General features: G+C 53.8%; 1 protein-coding gene across 1 annotated transcript in view; it reads right to left on the reverse strand.

Annotated features, from left to right (window-relative positions):
• Positions 1 to 2810: 2810 nt before the first annotated feature.
• ZFHX2 (zinc finger homeobox 2) overlaps positions 2811 to 17875 on the reverse strand; it is a 30864-nt gene continuing 15799 nt past the window's right edge. Inside the window, exons 2-11 of the mRNA XM_003801933.1 lie at positions 15146 to 17235; positions 14429 to 14946; positions 13661 to 13901; positions 12031 to 12105; positions 11598 to 11656; positions 9462 to 9662; positions 8844 to 8970; positions 8778 to 8780; positions 5227 to 8694; positions 2811 to 4889 (exon numbers count right to left, since the gene is read on the reverse strand). Of these exons, the coding sequence (XP_003801981.1) occupies positions 3910 to 4889; positions 5227 to 8694; positions 8778 to 8780; positions 8844 to 8970; positions 9462 to 9662; positions 11598 to 11656; positions 12031 to 12105; positions 13661 to 13901; positions 14429 to 14946; positions 15146 to 17186 (7713 nt within the window). The 5' untranslated portion in view covers positions 17187 to 17235 and the 3' untranslated portion in view covers positions 2811 to 3909. The remainder of the gene's footprint in view (positions 4890 to 5226; positions 8695 to 8777; positions 8781 to 8843; positions 8971 to 9461; positions 9663 to 11597; positions 11657 to 12030; positions 12106 to 13660; positions 13902 to 14428; positions 14947 to 15145; positions 17236 to 17875) is intronic.

Consider the following 17875-nt stretch of genomic DNA (forward strand, 5'->3'; position numbering starts at 1 on the left):
ACCAGATGAAGAAATGTGTCTTACGGCTCGGCGCCTGTGGCTCAAGCGGCTAAGGCGCCAGCCACATACACCTAAGGTGGCAGGTTCGAATCCCCAGCCCGGGCCCGCCAAACAATAATGATGGCTGCAACCCAAAAATGGCCAGGCGTTGTGGTGGGCGCCTGTAGTCCCAGCTACTTGGGAGGCTGAGGTAGGAGACTCGCTTGAGCCCAGGAGTTGGAGGTAGCTATGAGCTATGATGCCATGGCACTCTACCCAGGGGGATAGCTTGAGGCTCCATCTCAAAAAAAAAAAAAAAAAAAAGAAATGTGTCTTAAAATGGATCAGGGTGGTAGAGATCTGAAGAATCAGTGCTCTGGCCTATAAGCCCTGAAAGTACTTAAGGAACAAATAGAAGGAATTTAGCAGGTAGGTGGTATTATGCCTGAATAATTGGCTTTCATGGTTCATATGCATGCTTCTGTAAGTACACTCTAGGGATAGGGGGGCTAGATAAGAAAAGATTTCTTTTTGTGGCCCCATTGCAAACCCTCATTTGGCCACTTCAGATTTTCTCATATTGTTCCAGCAGATGTTATTTTTGTTCCTAGTTGAGGATTGGGTAACTTAAGCCATCCTTACACAGACTTCAGTGTAGAACAAAGACAACCAAGATCATTTCTACTTCCTGCCTCCTGATATGGACCCTGACCATAAGTAGCATAGGCCTCAGTTTGAGTGCTTCTTTAAGGACTTGTATATGGGAGGTGCCTGTGGCTCAAAGGAGTAGGGTGCTGGCCCCATATACTGGAGGTGACGGGTTCAAACCCCACCCCACCCCCAAAAAGGACCTTTGTATGTTAGAAACTAGGACTTTGTTCAAGCCATGGAAGACCAGTCTTGTCAGTCTGCCCATTAGTTTAGGCTTACCTTAGGGTTGGGGGCACTGTAAAATAGATGTTCTGTGCCATGCATTTGACTCTGTTATTCCACAGAAGAAGCAACATGATTTAATCCTGGTGACTTGGTATTCACCCGTAACATTCTGTGCTAACACAATGTGCCTTCTGTCCACCAGAACAGCCACTGTGTGTCACTGTCTGGACAGGAGAGCTGCTGCTAAGGTCTTCTAGTTTGAGAAAGGGGCTAGGGAAGAATGCTTTTAGCCACTGGGAACATGGAGTGATGGACCCTCAAGAAGCATGTTGATTGACCTAAGTCACCAGAGTCACCCAGGCTCTTTGCCCCTAAATTCCAGGGTTCCAGGTAAGCACAGTTGCTCACAATTAGCTCCACTACTGTTGTGGTGTCTCTGGGCCAGGATGTTTAGGAGAAAGAGAATATGTTGGTAGGCAAGAGAAGGAAGGATTTCTGGGTACATTAACTCTTGGTGGAAACATTCACAGTTCAGACTAAAGCCAGCTTCCCCTGGTTATAAATCCCTAAGATGCATGACGTGATACCTCTCATCATCCCGTGTCAGATGTTTGTCAAGGTTTTCTTTAAAACATTTCCTTTTTTCTCATTTTGTTCTTTTTGTTTTGTTTTGTTTTCAACTTTTACATATACAAGTCACATTCCCAGAAAGCACAGAGGCCTTGTTCCTTATCACATGCTGTTAAAAAAAATAGTTTTATACACAGGATTTCAAAAGGAGAGAGGAAAAGATAGGGAGGGAGGGCAAGAAAGGTGGAGGCAAGCATTGCAGTGGGTCACTGTCTCTGCTGTTTTTTGTAACTGGCATTTTTGGTATCATCAGAATAACTAACTCCATCCCACCCTCAATTTGCTGGAGTTGGAATTTTTAATTCTAGAAGTATATGGAACAGAAAGTGATCAAAGAATATATGAGAGACCAGGCTGAATTTTCTCTCCCTGCCCATCTTTTCTGCACACAAGCCACTAAACAGAGAGAGCAGTGTGATGGACAGACTGGAAAACCCAAGTCCCAGGGCTGGATGAATTTATGTGTGAATATGGAATGAATAATGGTGGTAAGGAAAGCCTAAGAAGGGGGAAAGAGGGTGGAAGGAAAATAGGTTGAAAGAGAAAAGGACTTAGGGACAAGTTTGGTAGGATAAACTATCTGGAAGACATGGGAAATTTGGCATTATAACCACCTACTTCTTTCTCTACCCCATGCCACTGTAGCTGGATTTGGGGTTGGTTGATGGTTATAGAAACAATAAGGTTAGTGGTGAGGAACCTCCTAGGTCATTCTCCTTCTGTTGGTTCCCTTGATGATATCACACTATCGAAGATTCACTTGTGCTTCACTCGCCTCTTTGCCAACCCATCCCCTTAGCTAACATCAGGTCTAGACCCCCATCAGCTTCATGAGTCGGGGTCAGGGTGGGATCCTGACTCTGTTGGGGATGCCTTCAACAGCTGCTGCTTAATGGAGGAGCTGACAGGGCTGGAATCCTGGACACAGATGGGAATAAGAGACCAGCCAAAGCAGCCACTAGGGAGGAAAGCAGGAGGAGGGCTTTGTGAAAGAAGTAAAGGACAGTAAAGGGTGGTAGGCAAAAGGGGTTCGGAAATCAAACTGCCGCCTCTTTCTTCCTGGGATCATTAAGCTACTTCAGACTTTTATAACTCACAGCTGGGAATAAGACAATATTACCTGTTCTTCTCCACAGTCCAGGCTCTTCCTGAGACAGGGCCTGGCCAGGGGAAGGCTACACTGCTCTCAGTCCTGTGAGGATCTCCAGACCCAACAAGGAGTTAAAGCTGTTTGATCTTCCCAAGATGAGGTGATTTTTAAAGACAACCTTAAAATGGGGGTGGGAGTGACACAAACAGGAAAAAACACTTCTTTAATGGGAGAATTTTCTTTTTTTTCTGTATTTTCCAAGTTTATGTTTTTTCTTTAGTTCATTCCTCTGTTCTCTCCATTTCTCTGTCAAGCGCGTATGCACGTGCTCTCTCTTGCTCTCGGTTTTTTTCTTTTTCTTTTTTTTTTTTTTTGGTTGTGTGTGTATTTCAGTTTTTTAAAAGAACTTTGGATTTGCCGTTGGTGGGCAGCGCCGGTCCCTGGAGGCTGGACCCCCCACGTGGTAGGACTAGGACAAGGGGCGGCCCACGGCTGCTGAGAGGATCTCTGTGTTTAAAGCCTTTGAGAATAAGTTACTGCAGTTCCCAGGGTGCAGGGTTGGGGTTGGCAGAGGGGTTCCTGGCGGCGGCTTCCCCTAGAGTCCAGGCCGCAGGGTCTCCCCCTTCAGGCTAGAAGAGGGATAGGAGGGCAAGGGTGGGGAGAGTGAGCTGGGGGCACCTCTCACCTGCCAACCTCTAGTTTGGTTAAAGTTTTGTGGGCTCCCTACCCATCCTAGGCTCCAACCTTGGGAGCCAACTGTGTATTTGGAAAGTTTGTGAGCACATGGCGCTCTATATGAGGGGGGAATAGGAAGGAGGGGGAGTGGCAGTTTATTTTTCTTCCCCTATCTTTGCCTTGCGTTTTCTTTTTCCTTTTTTTTTCTTTTTTGGTGTTTTCACAGTCAGTGGAACATCATGGGATAACGTGTGTGTGAGCATGTGTGCGCACATGCATGTGTATTTATTGGGGGTGGGAATTCAGCAAGGAAAAGGAAAGTGGAACCAAGGATAGATTTGTGTGCAGTGGGCACATAGATATGTGTGATATGATCAGGATGCCAAGATGGATGTGTGTATCTATGAAGACATAGGGGTGAGGGCTACGTCTGTAAGGACTGAGGATGAGGATCAGAGTATGTCTGTGGGTGGGGGGAGGAGGCAGGACTCTGCTGGAGGTGGGGTGTGTGAAGCCCACTGAGGGTGGGAATTGAAAGATTCCCATGAGGTGGGCAGAGCCGAAGGTTGGGGTGAGGGATTTGAGTTCCCACCAAATACCCCTTAGGATAAAAGAGGGGGCCCTGAAGCCCTTCCCTCTCCCCATCTTGGTTTATCTGTTTATAAAGCTAGAAGTGTAGAGGTAGTAGTAGTTTTTGGGTTGGAGTCCGTGTGAGGTAATCTTGCTTCCTCTTTGGCAAAAGCCACAGCAGCCGTGGCAGCAGTGGCGGTGTTGGTGGCTGTGATGGGTGGGCCCCCTGGGGGTGGGGCTGCCTTGCGCCTGTGGGCTGAGGAGCGCAGGTGGGAGGCCAGGGCTTCACGCCCACTCAGCAGCACCTCACACGCCAGGCAGTGGTAGGTGCAGATGGGCACCCGCAGTGGGGGTGGCATGGAGCCCCCAGACCCTCGCCCAAAGAAACAGAAGGATCTCTGGTGGGCAGTAGCCAGGGCCTCCCCATCAAATGCCATCTTGCACTGGCGGCACAGGTAGCGGTGGGTCACATCCACGGTGGAGATGCCAGTGCTGCCTATCAACAGCTCATCAGCCTCCCCGGCCTCCCCTTCCCCTATAGTGGGCAGTTCAGGAGGCTTTGGAGGTGCTGTGGCTGTGGGTTCTGGGGGCTGGGGTGGTGGCTGGAGGAGAGCATTGGGGAGCAGCCCAATAAGGGTCTGAGGTATCACGGGGTTCATGGGAAAGAGCCCCTTCTTCATGCCATAGAGCTGTTGGAAGTAGGCCCCCTGTAGCTGGGGGCCAAAAACAGCTGGTGGTGCTGTCCCCCCTGCAGGGGGCAATGGGAAGGGCAGGAACTGGCCCCCCAACAGGGCTGGGACAGTGGCCTTCAATGCTTTGAGGTTCTTGAGGGCATCATTGGAGGAGTTGGCCGGGGCAGCAACTGGCTTTCGCTCACCAGAGACCTTATCCACTGAGGGCTCAGTAAGGGAGCCCAGGACAGGGTCTGGGGTGCCTGCAGTGGAGGTGTTGGTTTGGTCGGTCATGGGTCTCTGAGGTAAGGGGCGGCCTGGGCCAGCAGTCTGGACCACCGTGGTAGAAGGCAGGACCGAAGTGGCGAGGCCAAGGAGGCCAGAGGAGGCTGCAGGGCCTAGGAAGATGAAAGGAGTGGTGAAAGGTTAGCACCTGCTGCCCCATTGTCCTTCCTGTTGTAGGTCACCACCCAGCTGCTGTGCCCCTTCCTTCCCCCAAAAGCCTGCAGCAGGGCAGTGCCTGTGGCTCAAAGGAGTTGGGCACCAACCCCATATGCTGGAGATTTCAGGTTCAAACCCAGCCCCAGCCAAAAACTGCAAAAAAAAAAAAAAAAGGCCTGCAGGGAAGGAAGGCTACAGGAGAACAGACATTGAAAGATCAAGAAGGAAAAGGTAGGGCTTGTCATTACAGGGAGATGTTCTCTGAAACACAATGCCTCCCTCCTCCCCACTCACCTGAATTAAAAGGAGCTAAGCTGCCCATTGCGGGCTGGGCTAGAGCTGGGCCAGACAAGAGGACTGGGGCCAGGCGAGGCAGGGCGGGGGCAGCCCCAAGGGGCACAGAGGCAGGTGTGGTGGCAGGTGGGGCCTTGGGAGCCGGAGGTGCCTCTGGTGCTGGGGCCAAGTCGTAGCACTTGCTTTCACTCTTCAGCTGGGCCCGGACTGCCTCCTTGAGCTTGGCCAGGTGCTGGCGGGAAAAGAGATGGCCTCGGCAGGAGACGTAGAAATCATACTTGACATCGCAGTAGGGGCAGTCAGTGCGCTGGGCTGCCAAGGGGCCCTCACTGCTCCCCCCAGTGCCCCCAACAGCTGCCCCCTGCAGTTTGGCCTTCTTTTCCTTGGCACGAGCATTCTGGAACCAGACCTGGATGACCCTCTTGGGCAGCCCAATCTCCTCCCCCAGCACCTCACACTCCTGCATAGTGGGGGTGCGGTAGGCTTCGTAGCAGGCTTTCATGATCTTCAGCTGTAGGCTGCTCATCTGGGTCCTGTAGCGCCGCTGCCCCATTCCATCTGGAACCCCAGTCCCACCTCCTGGTCCCCCACTGGTCCCTCCAGCCCCAGGGGACTCTGGTTCAGCTAGGCTGGAAGCAGATGAATCGCTTAGATCGCCTGCAGATGGACTACAAGCCTCACTCTCTGGGGAAGCTTTAGATGGTTCCTCTGGGCTCTCATCCTCATTGGGTGGAGGGGGTGGGGGAAGAGGTAGAGGTGGCTCTGGTGTTGTGGGGGTAGCCTCTTTCCCAGGTGGCAGGAAAGGCAAGGGCCCAGCAGCAGGGGTGATTGTGGGGTAGGGAAAGGCAGGTGATTCCCTCTTTGAGGCCTCCCTCCCTATCCCATCCTCTACCTTGCTCAACAAGAGGTTGAACTTGGGAAAGGATGCAGAAGTGGGTGTGACAGGGGGTTTGACTGCTGGACTAGGTATCCCCCCAGGGGTGCTGCGGAACTGGCCTTTCCTCTCCCGAGCCCTGGTGTTCTGGAACCAGACCTGTACCACTCGCTTTTTGAGCCCCACCTCCTCGGAGATGCAGTCTAGCATCTTGCGTGTGGGGTTGGAATCCTGCATGTACCAGCGGTAGAGGATCTCCAACTGCTCGGGCAGGATGGTGGTGCGCAGGCGCTTGTCTCTGGGGGGCTCGCCCTCCCCTCCACCCCCTGCTTCACTGCCTGTGGGGGATAAGCTGCCATCCTCGTGCTTCCGTTTGAGAGGTGGCCCTGGCACTGGTGGAGTGCCTGCTGCCAGGGGGTTTCGCTCCCCAAACACCAGCAAGGGCAGATCTAGGAGTTGGGGAGTGCTGGGCTGCACAGATGGCAGGAAATGTAGTTGGCGGTGACTGGTCAGGAGATCCTGGCTGGGGAAAGAAATAGCGCACTGGTCACAAGTGTGGGCTGAAGGAGGTGAAGGAGGAGGCTTCTCTTCAGGTTCTTTGCCTGCTGGCTTTGTTGCCTCTGCTTGGCTTAGCTCCTCCCCATCTGGAAGGTCTGGTGAGGGACCTTCAGGCCCTGCTGGGGGTTCAAGGCCCTGTTCCTCCTCTACTTCTCCCTCTACCTCTTCCTCTTCTTCTCCTCTCTCTGCCTCTTCCTCCTCCTCTTCAGGGGTCTGGTCATCATAGCACTTCTTGAGATGCCGAACCAACTCAAAAACACAGGAGAAAGTGGCATGGCAACGCCTGCAGCCAGAGGCTCCCCCAGCACTACCTCCTGTTAACACGGGGCCACCCTCGCAGGCATTTTTGCGTGCTTTCTGGCGGGCATTCTGGAACCACACTACCACCACACGGCTAGCCAGACCCAAGAGACTTGCAAGCCGCTCCACCTCTCCGTCCTTGGGGTAGGCACTGGTCTCAAAGAAAGACTGCAAGGCTTGGGTCTGGAACTCTGTGAACTTGGTTCTGGAGAACCGTCGGCCCACAGGCACCAGGGGAGGAAGATTCCCTCTAGAGCCTTCTTCGTCCTCTGCTGGCCAGCGTCCTCCTGCCCGGCTTTGCTCTTCAGGGGCACGGGTCCCCCCTGCCTCAGGCTCTGGGACCAGGAAAGGTGGACCCAATTGAGGAGCAGGTGATTCCACAGATCCATCAGGAGGTTTGGGGGGCTCTGCAGGGGGTGGATACAGGCTATCATAGCTCTTACGAAACTGAGCAGCATAACGGCTCAGGGCCTCAAAGGGCAGAAAGCGGCGGTGGACGTGCTCCTCATGTGTCTTGAGGATAAGCATATTGGAGAAGAGTTTCCCACATGTCCCGCAGGCCAGCTTGTCCCCACCCCCTAGAGCCTCAGGTGGGGGTGGAGTTGGGGGAGGGGGCACAGCCTGCTTCCCTTCATTGTACTGGATCACCAGCTCAAAGCCAAAGTTTTCTAGAAGGGCTTTGGCTGCAGTGCGGGCAGCCTCATTGGGTAATGGGTTGGGGGGTGAAGAGGGCCCTGCCTCATTCCCCTCTTTGGCCATGGGGGGCCGCTCCCACTCCCGCTCAGCCAGCTCAGCCTTGGGGGCTGGAGGTGGGGGAGGAGGGGTGGCAGCTGGCAGGGACAGCATGGGTGCAGGCCCAGCCAATGCCAGCTTGGGCCCCACCTTGAGGTCATGGAGGTAGAAGGGCAGGAGCAGCTGCTGCTGCTGGAGCTTAAGCAATGATTCGGGCACCAGAGGGAAGGGGGGCAGGACTGGTGGGGTAAAGAGTGGGGCTGGGAATCGGTGCAGGTCCAAGGGAGGGGGCGGAGGGGACAGGAAAGGCAATCCAGATATGAAGCCACTCGGGTCAGGGCCTTTCTTCTCAGTGCCCACCTCCCCCTCAGTCTCGCCTTCCTTGGGCTCTTCTTGGCTGCGCTCTGGCCCCTCAGTCTTGGCGTCGGTCTTGGCACCCCGAGAGCGAGTCTGATGTAGAACCGACCGCATGTGGATCTCCAGAGTGGAGCTCTGGTTGTAGGAGACTCGGCAGACGGTGCACTTAAAGGGCTTGTCGGTGGCAGCAGTGGTGGTAGGCGGGGCACTAGGCTCTCCCCTGGCAGGAGCAGAAGGGTCAATGGCAGCCTTCTTCATCTTATGAAGGTGTGAGACAGAATTATAGTGAACCAACAGGATATTCTTCTGGGTGAAGGACTCCTTACACACAGTGCACTTATAGGGCCGGGCAGGGTCGAGAAACTTGTCCAGGGCAAAGTTGGTGGTCTTCCGATAGGTCAGAGGGTGGCGAGAGTCAGCAGGAGCAGGGTCTGCAGAGCGGGGCTCCCCAGTGCTCCCCTCTTCCTCCTCAGCCATGGTGGGCGGAAGAGCCACTTCTTCAGCTTGAGCATCAAGCTGAGGGACTGGAGACGGGGCTGGAGAAGGGGGTTGACCAGGGCTTCCTAAGGGCTTGTCTGGGGCCTCGGCTGAGGCCAGAGGAGGATCAGGAAGAGGATCTGGACTGGCTTCTGGAGTCAGATTAGGGCCTGGTAGGGGAGAGAGAAGAGGGCATAATGAGCAGAACCCACCCACTCAACATTGGGGCAGTTGGCCTCAGTTTTCTTCATACCTTCTTGGTCCATGGAGCCAGTACCCTTTCCTGCCACCTTGGGAGATATGCCGTCCCCTTCCTTACCTGATGCCTGGTCTCTGCTGAGTACAGACTCTGGCCTAGGAGTGGGGGCTTCTGGGTCATCCTCTAGAGGACAAAGTGTGGGTCCGGGCAGCACTTTGGTTGTAAAGGGCATCTCTACAGTTGTGGCCTGTGATGGGAGAGATCCTGGTGGCTTCCCCACCACCATCCACCACCCGTGCTACCCTGACCACTCTGCCCTGGCCCTGTGCTGGGCTTCCTTCCACAGATCAGGCTTGTCTCTGACAACCCTCCCACCTAATTGCTGTTTTCCTGACAGACGAGGGATCCTGGGCTGCTGCCTCTCCTGTTTGGCTTCCTCTTTCCCCAGGCCAAGTCATCTTTCCTTGAGGCACCTGGTCCTGGCGGGCCTGTGCCTGCTGTTCAATACCTCTCTTGGGGACTTAACGGAGGTAAAAGAAATGCTTAGTTTTCTCATAAGCTCAGTTCTGAGGCTTCCTCCAACTCTAAAACCCAACCTTCAATCTGTAAATGCTGCTTTCTTCATCAACAGCCACACTCCTTCAACGTGCACTTGCCTGGATACCCCTGCCTCTCCCTCCCTTCCTGCACAGCCCTGACAAGGCCACACTGGGCCATCCTTACCCGGCCTGTACTCACCACAAGCAGCAGCTTCTCAACACACTCGGGCACCACGTTGTGAAGGTGGCTAAGGTGGAAGTGCAGGGCAGGCCGGCCCACCAGCTGCTCCTGGCACAGTGGGCACCTGTACTTGGGCTGCACTGCATGCTGAGAGAGTGTATGAGCCCTCACCTGGTCAGATTCTGGGCTCAAGAAGCTGCAGTACGGACAGCAGTATACCTGGGGGCACATGGGCGGTGGAGGAGGTGTTAGGAAAGGGTGGGAGCCACCATCACATAGTCCTTTGGATTTCTGAACACAGCACTGGCCTCCACTCCCAATTTAGGAGGAACAAGCTGGATAGAAAGCTATCACAGCAGATCCAGCCTCCAGTCTCAAGTCCTGAAAGCTGGATCCTTCCATTACCCTTAGATTGGCACAGAGTCCTATCATGGGCCATTACCTTGCACTCCCTCTTTGTCTGGCCTTCTCCCTCCATCCTGGCCTCTCTCTACCTTTGCTTGGTATGTCTTTCCTAGTCTCTGTTGCCCTACTCAATTTTTTTACAGCTAACAGATGGCCCTGTACCTGACCCCACCTTGGGTTTACTTTTCTCTTCTTAACTTGCCTGTATCTTCTCTGTAAAGTGATTCCATTTCCTCTGTGCACTTTCTGGGCTCAGTGGCTCTGTCCTGCTAACTCTGCCTCTCTGCCACCTCCTAAAGAGGTGCCCAACCTGTCTGTTCAGAAGCTGGCCATGTCTCTTTGGGCTCAGTTTCCACTTTCCTTTCCATCCTTTCTTCTTTTTCTTTCTTTCTTTCTTTTTTTTTTTTTGTTGAGACAGAGTCCCACCCTGTGCCCCTAAGCAGAGTGCAGTGGCTTGGTAGTTCACTGCAACCTCCGACTCCTGGCTTGTGGGCATCCCGCTGCCTCAGCCTCCAGAAGCCGCTGGGATTACAGGCGCTCGCCACAGCTGGGTTTTTCCATTTTTTTCATGAGTCGGGGTCTCACTTTCGCTCAGGCGAGTCTTGAACTCCTGAGCTCCAGCGATTCTCCCTCCTCAGCCTCCCACAGTGCTGGGATTACAGGCGTGAGCCACTGCGCCCGGCACTTCTCTTAATGTAAAAAACACACCATAGCTTTCCCAGTAGCCCAGGAAAATTCTGGCCCAACCCTCTCAGTGCATTTTTAGCACATTCTTGCTCACATTTCCAGAAGAGTGGAGCTACGTGGCCCTGCTGTCACTGGACCACTGACCTGTCCAGCCTGCATTTTGCCTGCTGCCTCAGTTCAAGCTTGTCTCCCTAGCTCACTTCCTCTCCTGTTGCCTGTGCCATTGGTCCAGGCCTGCATGTCAGAGGGTCATGGAGATGGCCATCAAGGAAGGGGACCCAGATGCTCATCTTAATGCACGTAGCCTTGGGACAGACATCTGGAATAGGTGTACTGGAGGGAACCAGTTAGGAAGAAGAGAAACTGAGGACATAAAGTATGGCTGGAGTTTGCAGTGATGCAATAAAACTCCATATTGCAGGTCAGTTTGGAGAGCTATGAGGTATGGGGCAGTATCTCAAGACCAGAAGCTGAGAATCCCCTCAAAATCAACTTTTGGGCCACTGGGCTAAACTATTTCTGGGTCCTACTTATTTGTGGGTCCTGAAAATTTAAAGTTTTGTGGGACATGCCACAAATAAGGGTGAATCATTTGGGTGGTGCCTCTACCCCAAAGAAGAGGGTGCCAGGACAGTTCTATCCAGGCTCAGGGCTTTCTGTTGGACCTGCACATCTGTGTCAGTTGTCTTTCTGCTCTTGAGGAGTAAAGAGCTAAGCGGCTGCTTGTTTGTTGTTTTTGCCTTTCTCTTTTCATTCTTTTGCTTCTTTCCTCCCCTCCTTCCTCTACCTGCTACCAGTCTTTCTTACTCTCAGTATAGTTCCTCTCTTACTTTTCCCTCATGTTCCTGCCATCCCTTCCTCTCATCTCCCTCTATGCTCTGTCTTTGGGGGCCAGCTCTGCACCCATGTGGTACTAAACATATGTAACTGGATCTAGGTGGGATTTCTGAAAGGTGCTATAAGTTACAGGCATGAGAAAATTAGATCTGCTTTCAGAATGTGAGGAGGTCTCAGGAAAGCCAGACCCCCACCTCAGCTCCTCCCAGTTACCCCAGTTCTGACCGTGGTCTGGTTGGCACTGTCTCTGGAATGGCCAGTCTTGTTCTCTGCCTCTTCAGAAGCTGAGGATGAAAGGAGAGGAGAGTAAGAGACTCTTGACAGCCTTCCCTCTTCCCTCCACAGACACCCAGTGCTTAAGATGATTTGTCGTGGAGAGCTTTCAGGGTAGGGGGCTGGCCTCTAGGGAAAAGAATAAAGAGCAGGAAACTCAATATATAGATGAGGCTTGACAGGTTAGCAGGATGGTCAGGTTTTAGAAGGACCTAGTCTTCTGTGCCTCAGCCTCCCACCCCTGATGAGCCTTTTCTGTGGTCAGTTTGTTCCTCCAGCACAGGAGACATTGCTGGGCTCCTGAACCACTGCAGGATCCCAAGGGACTCTCAATGTATGGGGACTTAGAGGAAAGCAGGGAAAATGGACCAGATAAGTAACTCACCCAATTGTTCTGTCTTGTTCTGCACTTCTTTCTCAGGGGTAGGTGGCTCAGCTAAGGGCATGACAGGAGCCTTCCCTGTATAGGATGTGGAAGCATCAGCTTAAAGAGGTAAGGCATCAGGGAAGGGAGGACATCGGGCAGAGGAAGCTGGACAAGCAGCCAGAAAATGAAGGAGAAAATGGATGAATGAATCAACAGGCAGGAGAGGGTGGAAAGCCACCAAGAACACACATATACAGAGGGTGGAGGGAAAAGCTGCACTATATTAAAACTGGGAGGGCCTGAGAGTCATCTTGTGGGAGTCCATCAATCGGTAACAAGAACAGGACCACGCTTGGCATCCACAGCTTAGTAGTTAGGGCGCTGGCCACATACACTGGGGCTGGTAGGTTTGAACCTGGCCCAGGCCTGCTAAACAGCGATGACAACAACAACAAAATAGCTGGGCATTGTGTCAGGCACCTATAGTCCCAGCTACTTGGGAGGCTGAGGCAAGAGAATCACTTCAGCGCAGGAGTTTGAGGTTGCTGTGAGCTGTGATGCCATGGCACTCTACTGAGGGTGACATAGTGAGACTCTGTCTCAAAAAAATAAACAAAAAAAAAAAGACAGAAGAGGACCAGACAGGGCTCCCTGTCTTGACTGACCCAGGAAGTGGGAAGCTCCGGAATTGTAGGAAGGGCACCAAAGAAAGAAGCTGAGGTTAAGGGGAAGCGGCTGCTGCGGTGAGCAGAAGGTGGCAGGTCTAGCTAGGAGAGGAGATTACCACTCAAGTAAGAATTGACAGATGTGTAGGAATTTATTTTCGGTGGCAGCCTAATTAAAGTGTTAAAGTTCCTTAACTCCATTCAGCCCTGCGCCAGGATCGTTAGCTATTGATCTGGGCCCCTCCGGCACTTAACTCCAGCCAGCATATTGGCAATTCAATTAGTACCAGTCAATGCTGCCTATTCCTGGCTCCTGCTGCCCATGCCCTTGCCCTTGCCCACTGCTGGCTCTGCAGAGCCCCACCCATGCCCACCTCTGACAGCCCCTTCCAGGCTCTTCTCCTGCACCCTCTGGATCAATGGCACCTGGTTGGCTGTTCCCAGCCTCTGCTTGAGCCTTAGCTGCTTAAGGGGAACTCTAAGCTCAGCTTTAGGGCTAAGGACCTCAGATAGGAAGAGGCTGGGAAGCTTGTCAAGGGCTTCGTGCCATCCCCACTGCCTTTGGACTATGCCCACAGCTCCCATCTCCTCCTAACAAGTCATGGCCCAGCACAAAGCAGGTTCTAGTCTTTCTTTTTTCTACCTCTTCTCTCCTTCCTGACCAGTTTCAGTCCGCCATCCCCCACACCCAGTGTTGTTAGGACACTAGTCATTGCTCAGAATCACTGGTGATTCCTCCTCACCTTTCTTCCTGTTCTCTGTTCTCCACCCAGCAAAGTCCCTGCCTTTCTCTATCCCTCCTCACTCCTTAGCCCCCACTGGGCCTACCTTATCCCTTCATTTCTTTCTCCTCACTTGCTGTTGATGGCCCACAGACTCATTCTCCCTCCTTGGATCCCTTTCTCCTCATCCCCACAACACTCTGTACCGGGATACACCCCACCCCCACCCTAGCCCTTATTCTCCAGTCCCCGTTTCCTCACCTGGAGTCTGGAGCTGCCCATGGCTGAAGCTCAGGATGCTCTGGAGAGCTGAGAGTCCTTCCTCAACTGCTGGGCCATTCTGTAGCAGCTGCAGACGCCTCTGGGCCTGGGCATCCCGGTGGGCAGGTGCGCGCAGGTGTTGCAGCACAGCCAGGCGGGAGGGTGTCTCCCAAGCACACAGGAGGCAGTGGTACAGCCCCAGCTCTGCCCCTGCCTCTGCTCCCTCCATTTCCAGCAGAAACTAAAATCATGGCAAGAGACTGGCTCAGGCTCAGAAGGGACATCTCCAGATCTCAGGGGACTTCTTTGCCTTCCCCAAGAGAGCCTAACCAGCAGCACCTTCCTCTCTACCCATCCCCTTCCAGCCTCTGAAGCTCACCTTTTTACTTCTAGCCCCCGATTGCTTGTTTTCTCCAGCCTTCTCTTCCTCCTACCACTCCTGGACTCCCTCCCAGTATGTGAATGGAATCTGGTTCCATCCTCTTGAATTTCTGGTGACATGATGAACTGAGCTGACCCAGACCCTTCCCTCCAGCTCCACACACCAGAATAGCTGAATAAAGTCTTTGCTTTGCTTCATGGAAGTCCTCTATCAGTTGGTCTCTTTCTCCATGTCTGTTCAAACACTTTGTTACCCTGGTGGTACATACTTCCCCTTTTCTCCATTTCTGTCACCCTGAGTTTTTCCATCACTTCCCTACTCTGCATCTCCTCCTCCCATCCCTTCTCCCTTCCCCTCTTCCTTGCCCCTTCTCACCCCAGCCTCACCTTATAGATCTGGCTGTTTTCTTCATGGGCTGCACCCCTGGCATGCAGCTGCATCTTCTCCTTGCTGTTGGACTCAAAGTCACAGATGTTACAGCGCAGGTGCAGTGGGGAGGCAGACCCATAAGGGGCCCCATCTCCCAGGGGAACTGGGGCGGGGGTGCCCATGGCTCCACTGCCCTCTCTCAGGTGTGCTGCCAGTTGGTACTTCTGAGCATGTTTATCAGTCTTGAGGTGGAGCTGGAAGTTGGCCTTGAGCTGGGTGCCATAGCAGCAGAGCTTGCAGCGGTGGGTGTCACCGGCCACCTCCTTCCATTCAGCTTCTGGGAGGCTTCGGCCTACACTGCAGTGGTATAGCAGCAGCTCCAGGCTGTCTGTGCTGAAGGCCTGGCACACTAGGCAGCGGAACACCCTCAGGGATGGGCTGTCATCTGGGGGTGGAGAGTTGGGCATGCCATCAGATAAGGAGCCCACGAGCTGACTTGGTGGCAGGTGGGCATCTGGGGAGAGGCTGCCAGGGGCTAGGAGAAAAGAAACAGATTAGTGGCCCAAAGGAAGAAATGAGGGAGAGTAAGTTTGTTGTATGAAGAGATGAGTTAATGAGTGGGATAGTGCTCAGAGGGACTTACGGTTACCTAGTGGGGAGCTGGCCTTAGGGAGAAATAGTGTGGCCCTAGGAAGGAGAAAAGGGGCAAGAGGAGCAGAGTTCAGGGAGCTTACCAGGTGTGGGGAACTTGCGGGCAGGTGCTCCAAGGTGGTGGAAACCATTGAGAAGCAGCTGGGCCTCCAAGGGCTTGTCTGGCCTCAGCCCGGGGCCAGACAAAGAGGTCTGAGGCTGCCCTAGGGCCTGGGAACTGAAGTACTGGAAGAGTTCAGGGGGGTTGGTGGAGGCAGTCCCTGGTGGTGGAGGAGGGCCTGGGCCCACCAGCCCAGGGGGCAGGCCCAGTGGCAGCCCCTGGTGCAGCATTAGGACATTCTGCATGTGCTTCTCAGAGGTCATGTGGATGCGCAGGTTTCGGGAGATGTTGGTCTCATAGCTGCACACCTTGCATTGCCAGGATGATTTGGTCTTGGTCTCTTTGTCCCCTGTAGAGGGTGGGAGTGCTGCCTCTGGGGGACTTCCCTGCCCACCAGGGCCTGCCTGGAAGCCCTGCAGGTTTGCCAGGTGCTTGTCAGACTGCATGTGGATGCTGAGGTTCCCCTTGGTGGTGGTGGAGTAGTTGCAGACGTCACAGCGGTAGGGTTTGTAGCCACAGTTGTAGCTCTCTCCCCGAGCAAGGCGGGGGTGGGCTCCCCCAGCACTGCAGTAGCTGCAGTGACTGTTGCTCTCAGGGTGTTTCTCTCGCATGTGCACATCCAGGGTCTGCTGGTACTTGTAGTGCCAGTTGCACTTGGGACATTTGAGTGTCTTGCAGGAGTTGCGTGAATGTAGCAGGGACATGTGACTGGACAGGCTGAGTCCTTGGAAGGCTGCGGGGGCTGGGGTATAGTCATCAGCCAGGCGGTAGGGCTGGGGTAGGTCATGGGGGTCTTCAGGGGAGCCCACCGGAGCAGGGAGACTACCCCCTTCCTTGGAGGTGGGTGAGCTTTGGTTGAGTTGGGGGCAGAGCCCTCCATCCTCTTCTTGCTCTTCAGGGAACCAATCTGGCCCTGCCTCGCCTGCTGCTACTGGCGATTCTTTGGCTTGGGTTGGGCTGGGGTCCCAGGCGGCTGGGGTTGTGGGTGGGGAGGGTGGGCTGAGGACCATGACTTCTTCAGTGGGAAGGACAAAGGCCTGGACCTCTGCCTCAGGGGGGCCATCCTCCACGTGGGCTACATTCGCCTCTGTGCTCAGTGTGCTCCCATTGTCAAGGGAGGTTTCAAAAGGAGGGTGAGCAGGGTGTTTTGGTTCCAGAAAGCTTATGAGGGCCACGCAGCCTTCATCTCCCTCCTGGAGCACAGCTGGGCTGCCTGGCAGGCCCTGGTGTTGGGCAGGGGTTAGCTTTAGCCCATGAGACTCTGTGTGACCCATAAAGGCCTGGGGCCTGCTAAAACCCAGGCGGCACAGAAGGCAGAGCCAGAAGAGTGTCATGTGGCTTCCCCCGCTGTTCGCCATGGGGCCATCTTTGGGATCTCCAGGTGGGTTTGGAGCCAGCTGGTAGCTCCAGAAGGCTCCATCCCTTCCCTCACAGGCAGCCGGAGATGGTGCTGAGGTATTGTGGGACAGAATTTGGTCAGAAGAGCTAAAGCCTTGGATTAGGTCAAAGCCATGTTGGATATGAAGGGCAGTTAGGTGTGTGGGAGGTGGGTGGGCAAGAAGGGGCAGGCTAGGCTCTTCCTTGATGCCTACCTCACCCCAGGGGAAGCCCTTTGGTAGCAAGAGTTCACTGCCACCTGGCAGAGAAAGCTTGGCCACTAGGTAGGCCTCACCGCCTGCTGTGAAGAATAGGTGGTCGCTTAGGTCCACGGGAGGGAGTCCTTCCTCCTCCTGCTCCTTGTCTTTCTCTACCCCCAGGTCCTTTGGTGGGAAGCGGCCATAGCCAGGCCCTTCTTGGGGCTCCCCAATCTCCTTTGGTGGACCGAGGCCACAGCCTGACTCCAGGGGCTGTCCCCCTGGCTCTGAGGGCCTCATGCTCTCAGACGGGGAGGGGGTAGCACAGGGATCTTTGGTGACAGGATCAGAGGGGGTGCTGGAGGAGGAGGTGTCCGGAGGCGGGGACGGGGCATTGTGCCCAAGGGAGGGGGTGTTTCCAGCAGTAGAGGCTAAGTTAAGGGTGGCCATGGTAGATAGAGGAGTGCGGAGGGTTCATTTCAGCGTGATGGTCAGTACCCTGCAGGGAAACATCAAGAGAGCAATGCTGTGAGGCTGTGGGGACCCCTGCCAGACAGCTGAATCTCTAGATACTGCAGTCCCATCCTCTTCCATGAATACCAGACTCAACCATTTCCCAACATGAAGCTTCACTTAGTGTCTAATAGGCTTCAAAATTTATGTCCCAAATCAGAACTCTTTATTTGTCCTCTGGGCCTGCTCTTTTATCTTTCCTACCTCAAAAGTTGGTATCATTTAGCCAGTTGCTTAGGGTGAAAAACTAAAAGCTTTCTCTTGTCCTCCCCATATCCAGGTTAGCAGCAACCTCTAAAATCCCTCCACTTTTTTTCTTCCTTGGCACCATCATGGCCCAAACCATTATCATCTCTTTCCTGAACTAATGCAACTGACTCCATGTTGGTGTCCCATTTTCCACCTCTACAACCTGCCCTCTACAATCTATTTTCCCTCCACCAGCAGCCAGAATGGGGGCTGGGTCTGTTTTACTGCCCTGTGTTGAGCATATAGAACTTGCCTGCCTCACAGTCAATAGATGTCTTTTGAAAGACAGAACACTGGCTCGGTGCCTATAGCTCAACCGGCTAAGGCGCCAGCCACGTATACCTAAGGTGGCGGGTTCGAATCCCCAGCCCGGACCC

Source organism: Otolemur garnettii, unplaced genomic scaffold (genome assembly GCF_000181295.1).
Source record: "Otolemur garnettii isolate 467f Iridium unplaced genomic scaffold, OtoGar3 scaffold00225, whole genome shotgun sequence".
Lineage (NCBI taxonomy): Eukaryota > Metazoa > Chordata > Mammalia > Primates > Galagidae > Otolemur > Otolemur garnettii.